General features: G+C 41.4%; 1 protein-coding gene across 1 annotated transcript in view; it reads left to right on the forward strand.

Moving 5' to 3' along the window:
- The window catches only part of LOC110959563 (succinate--CoA ligase [ADP-forming] subunit beta, mitochondrial), a 333,454-nt gene extending 329,646 nt beyond the window's left edge, over positions 1–3,808 (forward strand). The window contains exons 10-11 of the mRNA XM_051958846.1: positions 1,482–1,570; positions 3,327–3,808. Coding sequence (XP_051814806.1) covers positions 1,482–1,570; positions 3,327–3,401 — 164 coding nt within the window. The 3' untranslated portion in view covers positions 3,402–3,808. The remainder of the gene's footprint in view (positions 1–1,481; positions 1,571–3,326) is intronic.
- The last annotated feature ends 13,916 nt before the right edge of the window (positions 3,809–17,724 follow it).

The following is a 17,724-nucleotide window of genomic DNA, read 5'->3' on the forward strand; positions in this document are numbered from 1 at the left end:
TTCTCCTTTCTCCTATCTCCCTCATTGTCTCATTCTTATCTTCTCCTCTTCTTTTTGCTTCATCTTTCTTCTTTTTCTTCTCCTCCTTTTTCTTCCGCTTTTCATTCTCCTCTTTCTCCTTTCTTCTTCTCTTTGTTCATCTGCTTCTTTGTCTTCTTTTTTCCTTCTTCTTCTCCTCCATCTTCTTTGTTTTCTCCTCATTCTCCTCCCTTTTCTTCTTCTGCTTCTTGTTCATTTTTCTTCTTCCACTTTTGTCTTCTTCCTTCGTCTTCATCACTTCATCTTCCTTGATTTTCTTTGCCTTCTTTTTTCTCCCTTATTCTTGTTCTCCTTTTTTTGTTCTTCTCATCCTGCTTCTTCTCCTCTTTCTTTATCTTCTCCTTCTTCTCTTTCTTGTACTTGTCATCTTCTCCATCTTCTCCATCTTCCTCATCTTCTCATTCTTCATCTTCTTCAACTTGTCTTTCTTCTCCTCCCTTTCCTTCTTTCATCTTCTTTCTTCATCTTTTTCTTCTTCTCTTGCGCCTACATCTTCTCATTCTTCATCTTGTCCTTCTTTCTTCTCTTCCTGCTCCTCTGCCTTCATCTTTTCGTTCTTCTCCTTCTCTACACCCTCGGCACCCCTACAATGAGTTTTTTTTTTAAACTGAGCTTTTTCTGTTGCCTTTCTTCAACGCACAGTTTTAGTTGACTAAAAATGGACCTTTAGAAAAGCTGTTTCAACAAAGAGGATTTTCAGAAAGTCTTTTTTTCATTTCCAAAGTCTCAGATTTGCAACGCTGCAGATACTAATATTTGCTTCTTGGCAGGGTTTTATCAGGCATTTTATGACTCTACAACTAAGAGTCTGTTTCCTGTTTACCCCCACACCTGGTGAAAATGACGATGAAATGATTTTCAGGAATGTTAGTACAGATGAAGAGCACTGTCCTCGCACTAAAACACATATTACTGTAAATGTAGCCAGTGTCCCTGACATTACATCAGTTTTTCTTCTTCGTCGGTGATGAATCATTCTCACGGCTCTGTACCTGTAAAATCAGCTCCTTCTGTGTAGTTCCTGGGGTTACCATGGCGACACCCTGAAGCCATGGCGATAAGTTGAAGAAATTGAACCATCATGAGCTCCGACGGCAGCCGCCCTCCTCTACAAGCTGCTGCACTTCACAATAAAAGCAAAGGAAGCACTTTGCAAATTCCTTTTTCATCCAAGAAGCTTCATCTGCTCCCAAAAATTCTGCTAATAGTTTTCGACTTTGTTTTCTTGAGTATAAATGTGCCCTCCGGTCGGAAATCACAGACAAATATGAGTAAATCTGCCGTCAGCCACCTCAAATACCAAAAAATATTCAAGTGTATTTGATTTAAAAATAAAATCAAGTCAGGGGTTTGCTCTAATGGCGACACAGCTGCACTTTGGAATTAAAACAGACCAAAGCTGTTCTCTACAACTCACATTTGTTGATGTCTTTTGTTTGTAGGCACAAGAGTGGACGACGCCAAAGCTCTGATCGCTGCCAGTCCACTGAAAATCCTGGCCTGTGACGACCTGGATGAAGCCGCCAAAATGGTACGCAAACACACTCTTCATTAATTTGACTTGGGAGCAGAGGCGGTGTGCCAGAGGTTGGATGTGGAGGGAAAAGTCACTTTTGTTGTGCTGTGAAAATGCTGAGAGGAGTTGGGAGCAGGTGTGCAGCAGCGAGGTTTGATCACATTTTATTACCCAAAAGCTGCGATAGTGTGGTCGCTGTTGTTTTCATCTCGGGAATGTCGAGTGTGTGTTTCGTCAATGTGGATCTGGAGACGCTGACTGATCCACCACCAAGGTGGTTTGGAGACGAGATGGACCGCTGATAGACCAGTTTTATTTACAGATTTACAACGTATGCTGTGTCAAAGCACTGAGCACAGCAAAGTAAGACCTCACAAATCATAGAACAGAATCAACAGAACAGAAAACCCAACAACCCAGAGATGCCTTTGGATTCCTGATGAGTAGGAAGAAAAACAAAAAACAAACCCTAAAATAGGGAGGGGAAAAAACCTCAGACAGAAAAAGATTTTCTGCCCTGTTTAAATATGGAAACTCGGGCATTATGTCAGTATGATGAACTGGACCGGCTTCGTCAGTTATGAGAGTTCAGTGAAGTAGAAAATGAAATTCTTCAGTGGGACAGAATACGTTCTGATGGAAGACGTGGAAATCATGACAACACCTTCGCTCTAAGTCATTGAGACAAGATGTTTTGTGTACGGAATTGCCAAAATGTTTCATCTGTGGTTATTATGAAACCTCAGGTGTTTGCTATGAATCACACATTGGTAGAGAATCCTTTTCCCACACTCAGAAATTAACAGATAGAGCAGACATTTTTCATACTTATTGATCAGTTAGGGAGTTTAGTCCACCGCATGGCCACAGAGAAGGAAAGAGAAAGTCGTCTGCATGTTCAGTTTTCTTCCAGATTGGTCTAATATGTGCCAAGTTCTGTTATTTGACTTTATCTTCTACACAAAATGGACTGAGGGAATGCCAAGTAAAGAGTTGTAATGGAGAGCTTCGTCCTGCTGAATGTTCACATCCATCACAAACTTTGTAATTTCATAGTTTAAAGGTTAAAATCCCATCTAGAATGATGGGGGAATAACTGTAATCTGTGATATCTGAATTTAAGAACATTGACATAAAGATTCTCAGGCAGTAAAGGATTTTTTCATCTATTTTGAAGCAGATTTCTGGGTGTTTATTTGCTTTTTGTTGATAATTTTATGGTTAAAATGGTCACAGACTTTGTAATTTCATAGTTAAAAGGTTCAAATCCCATCTAGAACAATGAGGGGAATAGCTAATCTGTAATCTCTGGATTTAACCCTTTGATGCACAACATGGGTCAAGAGAGAGCCATTTTCATTGAATATTGGTGACTTTTGACCCATGTTGTGCATCAAAGTGTTAAGAACATTGACGTGTAGAATCTCTGGCATTTAGGACTCTTGTTGTCTTTTTGAAGCAGATTTCTGGAAATTTATTTGATTTTGTTGATAATTTTATGGTTAAAATGGTCACAGACTTTGTAATTTCAGAGTTAAAAGGTTCAAATCCCATCTAGAATGATGAGGGGAATAACTTAATCTGTAATTTCCCATCAAAAGGATCTTTGCTTGCAGCCCCATTTGGCCTACAGAATGATACAGACTTTATTTTGTTTTAAACTCTGGTTAACTTCAACCCCTTCTGGACCCTTAAAAATGAGCTTTAGGTGCAGTGAGGTTCTCCTGGATATGAAATTGATTTAATCCCGTCTTTCTTCGTGTGTTCGCAGGTTATTAAGCTTTCTGAAATCGTCTCTCTGGCAAAGGAAGCCCAAGTGGACATCACCTTCCAGCTGCCCATCTAAGAAAACCTCCACGACCTCGCCCCAAGCACGTCCACCTCCACCCGCCCCCCAGAAAACCCCCTCAGACACCCACAAATCCACTCCCAAGACCAGGCAGCAGCAGGATGGACCTACTTGTTTAGTTTCCTCCTTTTTTCTGGCTCTGTGGCGCGATGGCACGACTCTGAACACGTCTTCTTTCCCCTCCACACATCTCCAACCTACTAACTTACGTTGCACTTCAGTCGATACGCACAAACCTTTAAATCCTCCCTCACGCTCCTCTGCCAGCTGGTCTGTTCGCTTCAGTACTGGAAGCTCCTCCTTCGACCTACTTTTAAAGAAAAATGCAGCATTTTTCTGTTTGATTTCAGCTTCAGCGTGTTTGTCTCTAAATAGGAATGTAACAGAATAAAAAATGAACTTGTTCCCCTTCTTGCGAGACTTTTATCTATCCAACACTCAAACTGTAAATCTGAGCTCAGCTGCTGCACCGGATTCAGGAAATGGCCTCAATTTTCTCCTTAGTGAGAGAACAATCAACTATACATTGATTTGATAATCGTGCTCAGACACAGAAATTACTCCAGAGACTTTTTTTTCCCTCCCTCCTGCTGGCCTCGGTGTTATTTCTGTACCTCCTGTAGGAACAAGCGTTCATCGGCCGACTCATTTCTCATCATATTACAGATGTTTGCTCCTTCTAAAGCTGGAGACTCGACTCTGACGGTGTTCAGGCTCATTGGTCAAGAGATAAAAATAAAGGAGTCCTTCACTACAGGGCTAGCATAACTCAGCTTTGAATCGATCCATCCTTGGGTTTTCGCTCGTCATGTTGAACACAGGTGATGCGTCACTCGGTTAAATAAAGGAATTACTCTATCTTCTTGCTGTCCGCCAGGGAGGAACAAAAGTTGGATTGGCTGGTCGTTTAAGGGGAACTTCGGTTTTTTTCAACCTGGGGTCTGTTTTCATATGTCATTTCATACATGTGAGTGATGGAGAAATGAATTTTCAACATAGCTCCAGTATTTAGCCAGGCAGGCAGCTTAGCAGCTCAGCTAGCAGCTCAGCTAGTGAAAAGTATGGGGCAAGAGTTCCCCCTGCGTCAAAGTCCATCCTAACGTGCTTTTTTCCCACACTGACCAGCTCGGATAGTCTCAACGAGTGTCCCACAACATACGAGAGATGAGAAGTGAACGAAAACCTCCACATTACCTGGTGTTCGCTCTTTGTTGTGGTCTGTATCCAAAGCTCAGGACGCTAGAAAGCAAAAAAAAAAAAAAAAAAAAAAAAAAAAAAGGACGCTAGAATGCAAATCTCGTTCCGAAATCACGCATTAGGTCACGCCAAAACACCAGTTTTGGCGTGAGCTAATGCGTGATTTCGAAACGAGATTTGCATTCTAGCGTCCTGAGCTTTGGATACAGACCACAACAAAGAGCGATCGCCAGGTAATGTGGAGGTTTTCGTTCACTTCTCATCTCTAGTATGTTGTGGGACACTCGTTGAGACTATCCGAGCTGGTCAGTGTGGGAAAAAAAGCACGTTAGGGCAGACTTTATCGCGGGAGTACCTCTTGCCCCATACTTTTTGCTAGCTGAGCTGCTAGCTGAGCTGCTAAGCTGCCTGCCTGGCTAAATACTGGAGCTATGTCAAAAATTCATTTCTCCATCAGTCACATGTATGAAATGACATATGAAAACAGACCCCAGGTTGAAAAAAACTGAAGTTCCCCTTTAAATCGTACATTTTCAGCCCATTTAATTGATATTGTCGTACCCTTCCTTCCTCGTCATTTAAGGAGAACATTTGTAAGTGATTTCGACTCGCTTTGGTCGGTGTTCGGTTAAGTTTAGACACTACTTAAAGTTCAGAAAAAGGACTATCCACCTATTTCTACATGTTATAAAGCTCCATCTTCCTCCACTGTTGGCGACTTTGTTGAGGTTATTCTGCTTATCGACGATCAGAATGAATGCTAAGCCCACTAGAAGGTAAACGAGGTCTGAATCAACCTATATATATGAGAACAAGTCGTAATTATAGCGGTAATCTAACGGTAAGGTGAAGTAAAAAGTTTGTTGAATTCAAAACTAGAGAAAGGACGCTGAGCTTTTTTCCTTTTTTGCAGCTTTACTCGTTAAAGTTCCATCTAAATGTAAGAAGTTTGCTAGTAAAGCGAATCAGTGCCCATTTCCACCCTTTACCATCATGTAAACAGGAAGTTCATTGGCGTTAACAGCAGGTGGCACCAATGCTGTTTATTTGCCAAGTCTTTTCTACGTTATCGTGGATGCTTCTCTTCCTTTGTTGTCTCATCATTTATTGGTGAATTTACACTCGCAGAGAGGAGCAGACATCCATATTTGGGGTCAGTTGTAGGCGATGGAGACTTGTTTTAGTCGGTGGTCAGTTCAGTTTAGACGCTGCAGCTAGTTCAAGTTCAGAAAAAGGACCATCCACTTGTTTCTACGTGTTACAAAGCTCCATCTTCCTCCACTCTTGCCAACTTTATTAAGGTTCTTCTGCTCATCGATGAGGTCTGAACTAACCCATGTATGTGAGAGTAACCTGTGATTTTAACAGCAATGTAATGTCTGATGAAGTAAAACGTTTTTGGAGTTCAAACCTAGACAAAGGGAAGCTCAGATTTTTTCCTATTTGTGTCTTTACTAGTTAAATTTACAACTAAATGTAAGAAGTTTGCTAGAAAAAAAACAATCGACGCCCGTTTCCATCCTTTATCGTCATGCAAACAGGAAGTTCAATGGCATCAACAGCAGATGGTACCACTCCATGCTGTTTATTTGCCAAGTCTATTCACACTTTGTTGTATTTTGGTTTTATTAGAGCTGCAGTGATTCTTGCAACTCCAAAAAAGACCTCATGAAGTCGCTTTGACGCTGCGAAACTGAAAGACCTTTGTTTTAATAATCGAACAAACGATCAAAAGATGAATTGATTCTGTGCGGCCTTATCATCACACAAATTAATGGAAACTCAGCGTTTATCATCCAAAAATCCAAAGATCTCTGCATATTTGATGTTACTGTAAAAGGCGACGACCAGGAAGTTCAGGCTAATCTTCATTTCCAACGTTAAAACCACCCGTTCAGGTTGCAGATTTATCACCGTGTTTGAGAGTCGTTCGTATGCCACAAGTTTCTGATTTTTTTTCTTTTTGGATGTAGAAAGTTACAAGAGATGGATTGTCGGCTGGTGGAGACACTGGACATTTGCGTTTATTTATTTGCTTTACAGAGAAATCGCCTCTGACTCTGCGGCGGCTGCTAACGTACATTCGGTCTGCCGTCGTGCCACAGTGAGGTAGCAGCTTTCTTTCAGATTTTTCTTTCCGTACGTGACGTCAGGTGGGTCGATTATCTCGGCCGAACAGTAAAACAGCTGTAGTTGTTCTCTTCTCCTCCCTCATCTTCCTCCTCCTCCTCCTCCTCCTCCAGCGCTCCAGACACAAGCCAACATCGTGGGTTGTACGTCATTTATTTTCTTGTAAATAACCAAAATGATGTTCTCGCTCTGTAAAATATTTATGTTCCTTACGAAGAGTACAACAAAGGAAGAAAAAAAAGAATAAATACAGAGAACACCAACGTTTCTGTGGGGTTTTTTGTCTCATATTTTAGTATCGACTTACCATTTTTATTTATAGAGGAATTACACTTAAATTACTTTAATCCTGAGAGAGAAATTAAACTGTTACAGCAGCTGGATATTCAATAAAGGGGTAAACAATAAGGCAAGACCGAATATTACAGTATAAAGTGAAGGAAAAATAGGATAAAAATATAATTTACAGCTCAGACTGACAGCTGATAGCAGATAATATGTCTGTAGGAGAGAAGTTTAGTTTAAATGTTACCTGCTGTGGTCAATGATTTTTATTTTCTGTACCGTTTCACATCCTCCACAGTGATGTTTGCAGCTAAAGTTACCTTTTCAGCTGCTCCTCCCACAATTTAGGTTCTGGCATTTTATTTTTCTTTCCTACTGCTGCATAAAAATTAATCTTTTGTGTAAAAAAAAAAAAAAAAATTGACGTTTCCATTAGATTGGCAAAAATGTCCACATATGGGCCTATTTGGGGAAAAAAACCCCAAAAGAAATTAAAACACATGAAGCTGCACCATGTAAGAACAATAATGTGGAGATTCTCAGGCAGTAAAAGGTATTTTTAATGATTTTTAAGCAGATTTCTGGAAGTTTATTCATCTTTCTTTGTGCTTTTGGGGGTAATTTTATGGTTTAATGGTTAAAATTCCACCCAGACAACCTCATGGACTTATCTGTAATATTCTAAGAATCTTTACTTGCAGCCCCACAGAAGGATGTGGACTTTATTTTCTTGTTTTCTTAATGCTGTTATCATATTTCCATCTGTTCAGGGCCTCATGTCGACTCGCTCTGATGACAGGTTCTGCTGTAACGGCCGGTTGATTACTGGAGTGGGCGTTTGGTGACGGCGGGTTAAAACGTTGTTGACTCTTTTTTTATGGAAATCAACACACAATGAATCAAACGCTGCTTGAGTACATGCAAAAATAAAAAATAAAAAACCATTGGAGCAGCTGGGTTGCATTTAATGGTGACAGTCTGTAAATACACTGCAAAATAACAGATAATATGATTTAAGTGTCTTAAAGTTGTACCATCTTGCAGTAATCAGAGTACTTCTAAGTTGAAGACTATGTGAAATTAAAAATAACCGTCTATGTTCTACTTAATTAAAAATAGAGGCAGCACCGGTCAAGTTAGATGACTTACTTGTCCAGGGTGTACTTTGCAGTTTTTCAATTTTTTGAAACTTTTGTCTGATTTTGTGTTTTGGATGCTGGAATATTCCTCTTCTGTCAAGTTTCTGCAGACCGGGAGGCATCCTGTCAGTTAACATTTTGATATAAGCACAGATATTTATGGTGCATGTGGTCCAAATCATCACACTCCCACCTCTGTGCTTCACTGTCAGGACTATGGATGTATCGCAAATGGAAAAACAAGCAAAACAACCACAAACAGATGCAAAAATACAATACGGGAATGTGAAACAACCGGAAAAAGACACAAAGCGATGAGCAATAGATGCAAAACTGCTATAAAAGGGTGTTAAGTGACCAAAAATACATAAAACAATTCTAAAAAGATACACACGTGGACAAAATTGTTGGTACCCCTCAGTTAAAGAAGGAAAAACCCACAATTCTCACTGAAATCACTTGAAACTCACAAAAGTAACAATAAATAAAAATTTATTGAAAATTAAATAATCAAAATCAGCCATCACTTTTGAATTGTTGATTAACATAATTATTTAAAAAAACAAACTAATGAAACAGGCCTGGACAAAAATCTATACTGTTCAATAAAGCTCTTGTTTTTCTCTCTCTCTCTCTGCCCGTTCTAACTCCATCTGGTGAATTTCGGCTTCAGTATATTCGGGTTCATAAAGATATCCCCTTGGCTGAATGCTGAAGTCAACATATTCATCGTCGCTGTCATAGTCAGACATGTTGTTGTTGTTAACTTTACGAGCAGTCAACAAAGTGAAACCTGCGCGGCTGCCAGCTGGAGGCAGCGCGGAGTGATATGAAGGGAGAGAAAATAGTGCCAAGCGTTTACGAGGTCTGACTTTTTCGTGGACAACGGTTTTGTAATGCAAATATATCACTCTTTCGAACACATATTTGTTTGTGAAGAAATCGCTTTATTTTCATGACCCCAGCAAACTTGCCGAACTACCTTCGTCTGGACCAAAACTGGACAGGATCTCTGCTCAGCGGACACTGTCAGCAGTAAGTCTGTGTGAATGCACAACACTGCTGACGGGGATGCCATACAGATTCATGTCAAAAATCACGAACTATCCCTTTAAACTACTGCAAAAAGACACAAAATGACCACAAAAAGATGCAAAATTGCTGAACGGGGAAGTAACACAACTACAAAGTGACCCCGAACAACCACAAAGGGCTGCAAAACAACTAGAAAAATAAACAAAACAATCACAAACAGTTGCAAAATTGCCATTAAAGTCATAAAACAATTACAAAGAAATGCAAAATTACAATAAAGGGACATAAAACAACCACAAAGAGATGCAAAATCATCACAAACAGATGTAAAACAACTGGGAAAATAAACAAAACAACCACAAAGGGATGTAAAACAACTGGAAACATAAAACAACCATAAAGAGATGCAAAATTATCACAAAGGGATGTAAAACAACAGGAAAAAAGGCACAAAGTGATCACAAACAGATGCAAAATTACCATAAAAGGACGTTAAATAACTGCAAAAACACATAAAACTATTACAAAGACATACAAAATTACAACAAGTGATGTAAAACAACTGCAAAATGACACAAAATTACCACAAAGAGATGCAAAATTATAGTAATGGGATGCAAAACAACGGCAAAAAGACAAAGAACAACCACAAAGAAATGTAAAATCATCACAAAGCGATGTGAAACAACTACAAAAGACACAACACGATCATGAACAGATGTAAAATTGCCATAAAATGACACTGAATAAATACCAAAACACACAAAACAACTACAAAGAGATGCAACATCATCACAAAGGGATGTAAAACCACTGGAAAAATAAACATAACCAAAAGGAGATGCAAAATTACAAAAAAGTGATATAAAACAACTGAAAAAGAAACCAAATAAGTAAAAATATGTTCAAAATCACCATGAAGGGTTGTAAAATCTACTACAAAACTAAACAAATCGATCACAAAGAGTTGTAGAATTGCCAAAAAGAAAGCAAGACAACCTCAAAAAGACACAAAAGGGCGACAAAAAGATGCACTTATGACAGAACTACTCATATAAGTACTAAAATACGCTGAGAACTTGGGGCTTGACGTTGAAAATACTTGTAATGTGTAATATGTAAGGTTGGAAACATGATTTTTTAAAAGCTCAAACAGTGTTTAAAGCTGCAGAAAAGATGAAAAGCTGCTTAAAGTCACCAGCAGAGTCCCTGCTGGGTTCAGATCTTCACCCAAATGAAGTCTCTGGAGCCTTTTGTTCTGAGTTTCTCAACTTTTGATCCTGCAGCTGGCAGAGTTTAATTCTACATGAGACGTTTTGTTGCATCACTCCGAGATGAAAAGGCAGAAAATGTTGAGATAAATGAACCTTTTCTTTGTTTGAAAAGGTCGCAGCTGAAGCCTGTTTAACGGTGAGGCAGGGGAGAGTTGGATTTTTCACTGACGCCGGATTAAAATGTGACACTCGGGGACACATTTTTAGAATTTTTCAGACGTGTGTTTGTGGGCGTCGAGGCTGGATCACAACCAAACCCTGCTGAATCTGTGTCGTGAGTAATGTGAGCCGTGAAAGGAGAACGAAGCGATGCCAGAGGTTAGCTTAAACCGCTTTCACAGCATTCAGATGACTGAAAGGGACGGACAAAAACCAACAAACAAATCAACAAAAACAGATCCTAAAACAGTCCAAGCAGGGGCGGATCCAGATTAATTTAAGTGGGGGGGGGGGGGGGGGGGGGGGCACAGGGGGTACAACAGATATTTTGGGGGACCACCGAAAAGTTATAAGAAAAAATGAAAGCTGCCACTGACCTCTCGCTTTTACAAAGTATTTTTCATATTTTTTTTTTTTTTTGGGGGGGCTCTTTAACCCAGTAGGAAAGCTGTATATGACCTTTTCATTTTGGACTGTTAACATTCAAATCATGATAGACTTGTTTCCTTGTTACAGCATCATCCGCTGCAGCATCTGCCTGTTCTGTAAAACTGGTAAGCTCAACGACAGAATCCATCCATCCATTCTCTATACACCGCTTTATCCTCACTAGGGTCGCGGGGGTGCTGGAGCCTATCCCAGCTGACTCGGGCAAAGACAGGGGACATCTTGGACAGGTCGCCAGTCTGTCACAGGGCTACATATACAGACAAACAATCACACTCACATTCACACCTACGGGCAATTTCGAGTGATCAATTAACCTCACCATATTTTTGGACTGTGGGAGGAAGTCGGAGTGCCCGGAGAAAACCCACGCATGCACAGGGAGAACATGCAAACTCTATGGAGAAAGATCCCAGGCCCAGACCGGGATTTGAACCGGGGATCTTCTTGCTGCAAGGAAAAAGTGCTAACCACTACTCCACTGTGCAGCCCAGCCTTTAACCAGTATCCCTAAAATCCATGAAGTCGCTCCAGAGAGATGAAGGGAGGTCAACTTTTATCAACCTCCATCCAGATGTTCAACTTGATATCTTTGAGATTTTTAGCACCACAAACCTTTAGTATCACACTTTATTATCATTTATTAGGACTTTAATGGAATCCACCAGCAGATTTAGTTTTTGTTGACAAACTTTATTCTTGTCGTCATGGGACTGCAGGATTTAAAACTGTTCCTTCTATTTGATCTCATGCTTATTAGTTTTAGTGGAGAAAGTTATTTTAATTGTCGATTAGTCTCTTAAAAACCAAATAAAAAATGGATTAGTCAAGAGGTTTAAATTCGTTACTTTGTCATATTTTAAATACGACAAGAAAATATAAAAATAAAGTGTCTTGAGACAATTTGACCTGTAGTTATAGAAATAAAATAGAATTTAAATTGTATGTATCTTGTAATGTTGGAGGAATTCAGCCATATATGTTGAAAAACACATTTTCTTTGTCCATTAATCTGTTGATTGTTTTTTCCAGTAATTCATTTCTTGTTTTGGTTTATACAATCTCAAACCCAAATATATTCAGTTTACTGTCATTCAAACCAAAAAGATTTACATTCATGATGCAGGAATCAGGACGTTTTTCACTTTTCATCTTAGTTTAGTCAGAAAGATAGTTGATAATGTGTGAATTGTTGCAGCTTGTGAGACGTAGAAGGTTTTAATCTTTGTGGCCGAGTGTCAAAAGACATTTCGGAACCAACATCAACAAAACACTCAAAGATTTGAACATCATTTAAGGGAAATCCAAATTTTGCATCACAGTGTCTCATAAAAGGACATTTATTTCCAACATAAATGTGTGATATTCATCCTCTGGAGCTTCTCTTCACATCGTCTTCCACCTGGACTGGTTTGGTCGGGAGCATGTACAACAAACATGTGAAAAACTGCAGTTTAACATCAATGAATGACACTGAAGTTTAATCTCTACATAAATGAGACTCAGTCTGGATGTGCTGCTCTGTCATTAACTCCTAAGTTTAGGGAAAGTTCAAACAAAAGAGGACAGTTCAGATCAGACTTGAGAATGAGCTGATTTTGAACAAACATCTCAGACTTTCTGAGCTTCAGCACCTCTAGCAAGATATTTGAACAACAAGCAACTCAAGAGATCCAGAAGTTGGAGAGCTCAGCTAAAGAGCTGAGCCAAAGAACATGTGGGACGCTAACCTAGCAAACATTGCAGACTTTTCTCTGTGAATTCTGAGAAATAATTTCCTGTTTAATGACAGAGCTACACATCTGAACTCAGTCTCATTAAAACAGACTAATTCAGTGTCATCCATCCATATTAAAGTGGAGTTACCCAAAATGTTTGTTGCATGAGCTCCAACAAAACTTTTTCTCTCTCTGGCCTTCAGGACCAATAACTAAAACCTCTGTTTTGTCCCGGTTGAGCTGCAGGAAGTTTGCTGCCATCCATGAGTTGACGTCTAAAATACAGTGAAAAGGGCATGAATTGGCCCTGTGTCATCAGGAGACACGGCGATGTACAGTTGCGTATCATCAGCATAACTGTGGAAGCTGACGCCGTGCCTCTTGATGACGTCCCCAAGGGGCTGCATGTAAAGATTAAAAAGAGTTGGACCTAAAATTGACCCTTGGGGAACCCCACACTTTATCTTATGGGTTCCTGAGGAACATGTATCCATACTTACAAAGAAACTTTGGTCAGTGAGGTAGGACGTGAACCAGTTAAAAACAGTACCAGAGAGGCCGACCAGGTTCCTCAGTCTATTTAATAAAATGTGATGGTCTACTGTATCAAAGGCAGCGGTTAGATCTAGCAGAACCAAGACTGTGAGTTTATGGTTATCTAAATTACACCTGATGTCGTTTAAAATCTTTAAAAGTGCTGTCTCTGTACTGTGGTTCCTCCTAAAGCCAGACTGATGAGTCTCTAAAATATGTTTCGAGTTTAAAAATTCATTCATTTGATTAAGAACAAGTTTTTCTAAAATTTTACTTAAAAATGGTAGGTTGGATACAGGCCGGTAGTTATTTAAAACATTGGGGTCTAGATCACTCTTCTTCAGACGGGGCTTCACCGCCGCCGTTTTAAAGGAGGTGGGGAAGACGCCCTTCTGAAGAGAGCAATTGACCAAATACAGCAGCTGTTCCTCAAAGGATCCATAGAATGTTTTAAAAAACGGTGTGGGAATTGGGTCTAAAAGGCAGGTCGTGGGCTTTACCTGGGAGAAAACTCGACCAAGTGTCTTCGCATCAACCAGGGTAAAACTCTCCAGGGTTTCCTCAGGTACAAGCAATGATCCAGGTGTTAAAAGCTGTTGGGATAAGAGACTGGATCTTATGTCATTGATTTTTCTTCTGAAGTGGTCTGCAAAATCCTCACAAAGGGCGTTATCCGGTGTCTTAGAGGATCTTTTAAAGTTTTTGTTTATTAAAACATCAATTGTGGAGAATAAGACTTTAGGATTATTTTTATGGTCATGGATTAGGTTTTGAAAGTGGGAGATTCTTGCTTGTTTGACTGTGTTATTGTAAATTTTGAGGTGTTGACGTAGTATTCCATAGTGAACTGTCAACTTTGATTTCCTCCATCTCCTTTCAGCACTCCTGCATTCCCTTTTAAGTTTTTTAATGTCCTCAGTTCTACACGGAGGTATGGGTCTTGTTTTAATTGTTTTGATAAAAAGTGGAGCCATTGAGTCTAGTATTGACCTTATTTTGTTGTTCAAGTTGTCGGTGAAAAAAATCGCAGGGTGCTGGTAAAATTTCGGCAGGAGTGCTCCGTAAGATCTGAATAAAATTTTCAGCCACTTCAGAAGTTAGGTAGCGCTTCCTCACTGTTCTCACAGAGGCCTCCCGCTGTTTAAAACTGGTGATTGTAAAAAACACACAGAAGTGGTCAGACACAGCCAGGTCCACAACAGAGGGCGCACCAACAGACAGCGGGCCGGAAATAACCAGTCGCTTCCCCGTGTCCAGCATGCAGTCCACCATGGACCTGAAATCCCTCTTAAGGATCTCAAATTGCTGGTCTCTGAGATCGTTGATGCCGGCCTCCAGGACCAGCGTGGAGGCTGAGCTGTGCTGAGCACATAGCTGGAGAGCAGAGGACTCGACCTCCTTGACACGGGCTCCGGGGCGGCAGAAGGTCAGGTCACCATGCACCGTCACGTGTCTGACCATCGAGGTCCCGACGACCAGCACGGAGGGGGTGCGCTGCTCCACGTGCTGCCTGGAGGTGCGCCGCTGGCGGGGTGAGACCCGGGGTTGGTGGGGCCGGCCCGCGGTTGCTCCTCGCCGCGCCACCAAAGGAGAAGAGGGACCAGTCTGGACGCGCGGACTCCTGGGTTGGCGAGAGCCACGACCAGCTGGGTGGACAAGTCCCAGAGGCGAGTTGGAACACGCTCCCATGGGAGGAAAATCCTGCAGGCTCAGAATATCGTATCCGTTCTCCAGCGGTAGATCTGGAGGCGGAGAAGGGAGAGATGGACGAGCCCTGGCGCCTCTGGTCACCGCTGACCAGGATTCCCTGTTGTCCGAGAGAGGTAGCGGTGAGGAGGAGGGTCCCTCCCGCGTTGCCTCAGGGTGAGGAGGTCCACCGGAGCGTCTGCTGACGGCCTCCCTGAGCAGCTTGCGGCGGTGGGAGGAGATGAGTTTCTCTCGCTGTTTGCTCCGCTGTCCCTTGGTGGTCCGTACTGCCCTCCGGACAGCAGCAGCATGACCGGAGGGTGCAGAGGAGACAGCAGCAGGGTCGTCAGATGGTGATGACCCCGCCGGACATAGAGTGGAAGTGACAGCGGGAGGTGGAGAGGAGACGCTGGCAGGTAAAGCTGAGGCTGCCGCCGCCGGAGTGGTGACAGCAGCAGTGGCCAGTGGCGGAGAGGCGGTGATAGCGCCCACTGGATCCGGGTGTGGAGACCTGGGAGGGCAGCCCACAGTGTCAGCGTTTAGTCCAGCACTTGGATCTCTGTGGGTATCATCCTGCAGCGCCGCGTAATGGTTGCTGAGGAGGAGCGGCGGAGGGGAATATGATGGCCTCCTTGAGTTTCTGTCTCCACGAACCACGACCTCTGTCCAGGAATCCCGGGGATTAGGTGTTGAGCTGGAGGAAGGATGTGGGCGCACAGGATCCCACAGCAGTGTATCCGAGATTTCGGTGTGGATGGCCAGTAGCCTCTTGGACTCCGATGCAGCCATGTCAATGTAACTTGACAGCATGGATTCCTTCATCCGTAGCTCATCGGACAGCCTCCGGATGTCCTCCCTCAGGTTAGTTACTTCTCTTTTCGTTCGAGAAAGTGTAACACAGCCTTCGCAGTGAGAGGTTCTCGTATGTGCAGTAGACGCCATGTCGTTTAAGGTAAACAACAGTGTAGGCAGTCGAGTTAGCTATCAGCTAACTTCGCCAAACACACCCCAGGTGCTGTTAACGTCCTCAACACAAACCGCTTCGCAGTGAGTCTTGCACTCCGTAAGCTCCCTACGTCCTTTAGAAGTTATTCTGTGATGTTTCTGTCCACTCAGAGTTGTTGTAAAATCCAGTTTTGCTGTAGAGCGGCTAGCGCGCTCTAGATAGACAACTAGCAAGAGCTAGCAAAGTTCTCCACTAAATATACTGCACTCTGACATTTTTGACCCATATATCATACATGGCAGTTTTAGGCAACATCCTATCATTTTGTGCTTTTTGAACCACATAATAATCTCTGGGGTTTTTTTTTTGCTGACATGCTATACTATGAACTACAGGCCATATTATGTTATTCTTTGGCCTCACATTGACCATTATTTCCTTAGGGGTAGGGCAAATCAGTCGAGTGAAGCCCAGTGGCAGGATATTCACCACAGTCCACAGGGATCAGAACCCCAGATGAAGCTCAAACAAGCACAGATCCACCAATGGACATGAGGACTGAGCCCATCCAGCCACAGTCAGAAGTAGAGAGGAAGATGAATGGGCGAATGTCACAAATCTTGTGGCCTAAACTCTGCCAGAAAAAGGATACAGTGTAGCAAGCTGTGAATTTCTAAGATTTTTAAAGTTGCACAGTGTGTAGCAGCCTTAAAGGCTATTATGACCTTACAAAGGGGGAACAGGCATTTTACCTTCACATGAACACTGACCCAATATTGCATCAAAGTGTTTCTGCTCAACTGACGTACTTATTTAGTTTTTCCAGATTTATTTCATTAGAGTTAAAATGCTAACATCAGCATACTAACAGTTGTAGCTGTGTGTCTGTAATACATTTTACTGTACATGTTTTACTGAACTGTATTGGAAAAAGTTAATGAAAGCTGCAAAATATGAAAAAAAAAAAAAACTGTCCCACTATTGCAAATAAGTATTTATGGTTGTTTAAATATTTGGCAGATGCACCAAATAAGGTTTTGTTTCCAGATTTTTCTCAGGTAAGAGTTAAAACGCTAACATCAGCATGTTAACAATCGTAGCTGTGTTTCCATAATCCACGATGTAAACACCGACCCAACATCGCATAAAAAAATCAAAACTTATTTATAATCACTGGAGGTGGTTTTTGGGAAATTCACTGAATAAGCTTTTGTTTCCAGATTTATTTCAGTTTAGAGTTAAAATGCTAACGTTAACATGCTAACATGCTCATAGGAGCTGTGTTTCCATAATGCACGATGCAAACACTGACTCAATACTGCATAGAAGTTGTTTATGCTCATTTGAGACAGTTTTTGACAAACACCTAGTTCAGTCCTTCCAAAGCAGTTCAGGTAAAATTCGCTGTATAATTCTAAGGAACCGTGGATGTTTCTTTTCTCCACCAAGCTAGTTTGATCATTTCTTTGCATTTTGACAGTCAAAGAGTCAGTTCTCGGACAGATCTGAGAGCGGTATCAACGCTTTGCTTGTCTAGAATGAAGAGGCTTTTTGCAGAATTATAACGACCAACAATTAACATCACAATTTCACGGGTCACTTCTAATCAGACAGAGAGGAAAGCAGGTTAAACTGGGACAGTAACAGAAGTGAAATGTGTCTCATTGCGTGTTTTCAGAGGAAGTATTGGACTTCTTTTTTTGGAGTTTTTATATGCAGAACAGGCAGCAATTTAAAAAAAAAAAAAAAAACTTAATTTACCTTGTTGTA

The sequence above is a fragment of the Acanthochromis polyacanthus genome, chromosome 14 (genome assembly GCF_021347895.1).
Source record: "Acanthochromis polyacanthus isolate Apoly-LR-REF ecotype Palm Island chromosome 14, KAUST_Apoly_ChrSc, whole genome shotgun sequence".
Classification (NCBI taxonomy): Eukaryota; Metazoa; Chordata; class Actinopteri; family Pomacentridae; genus Acanthochromis; species Acanthochromis polyacanthus.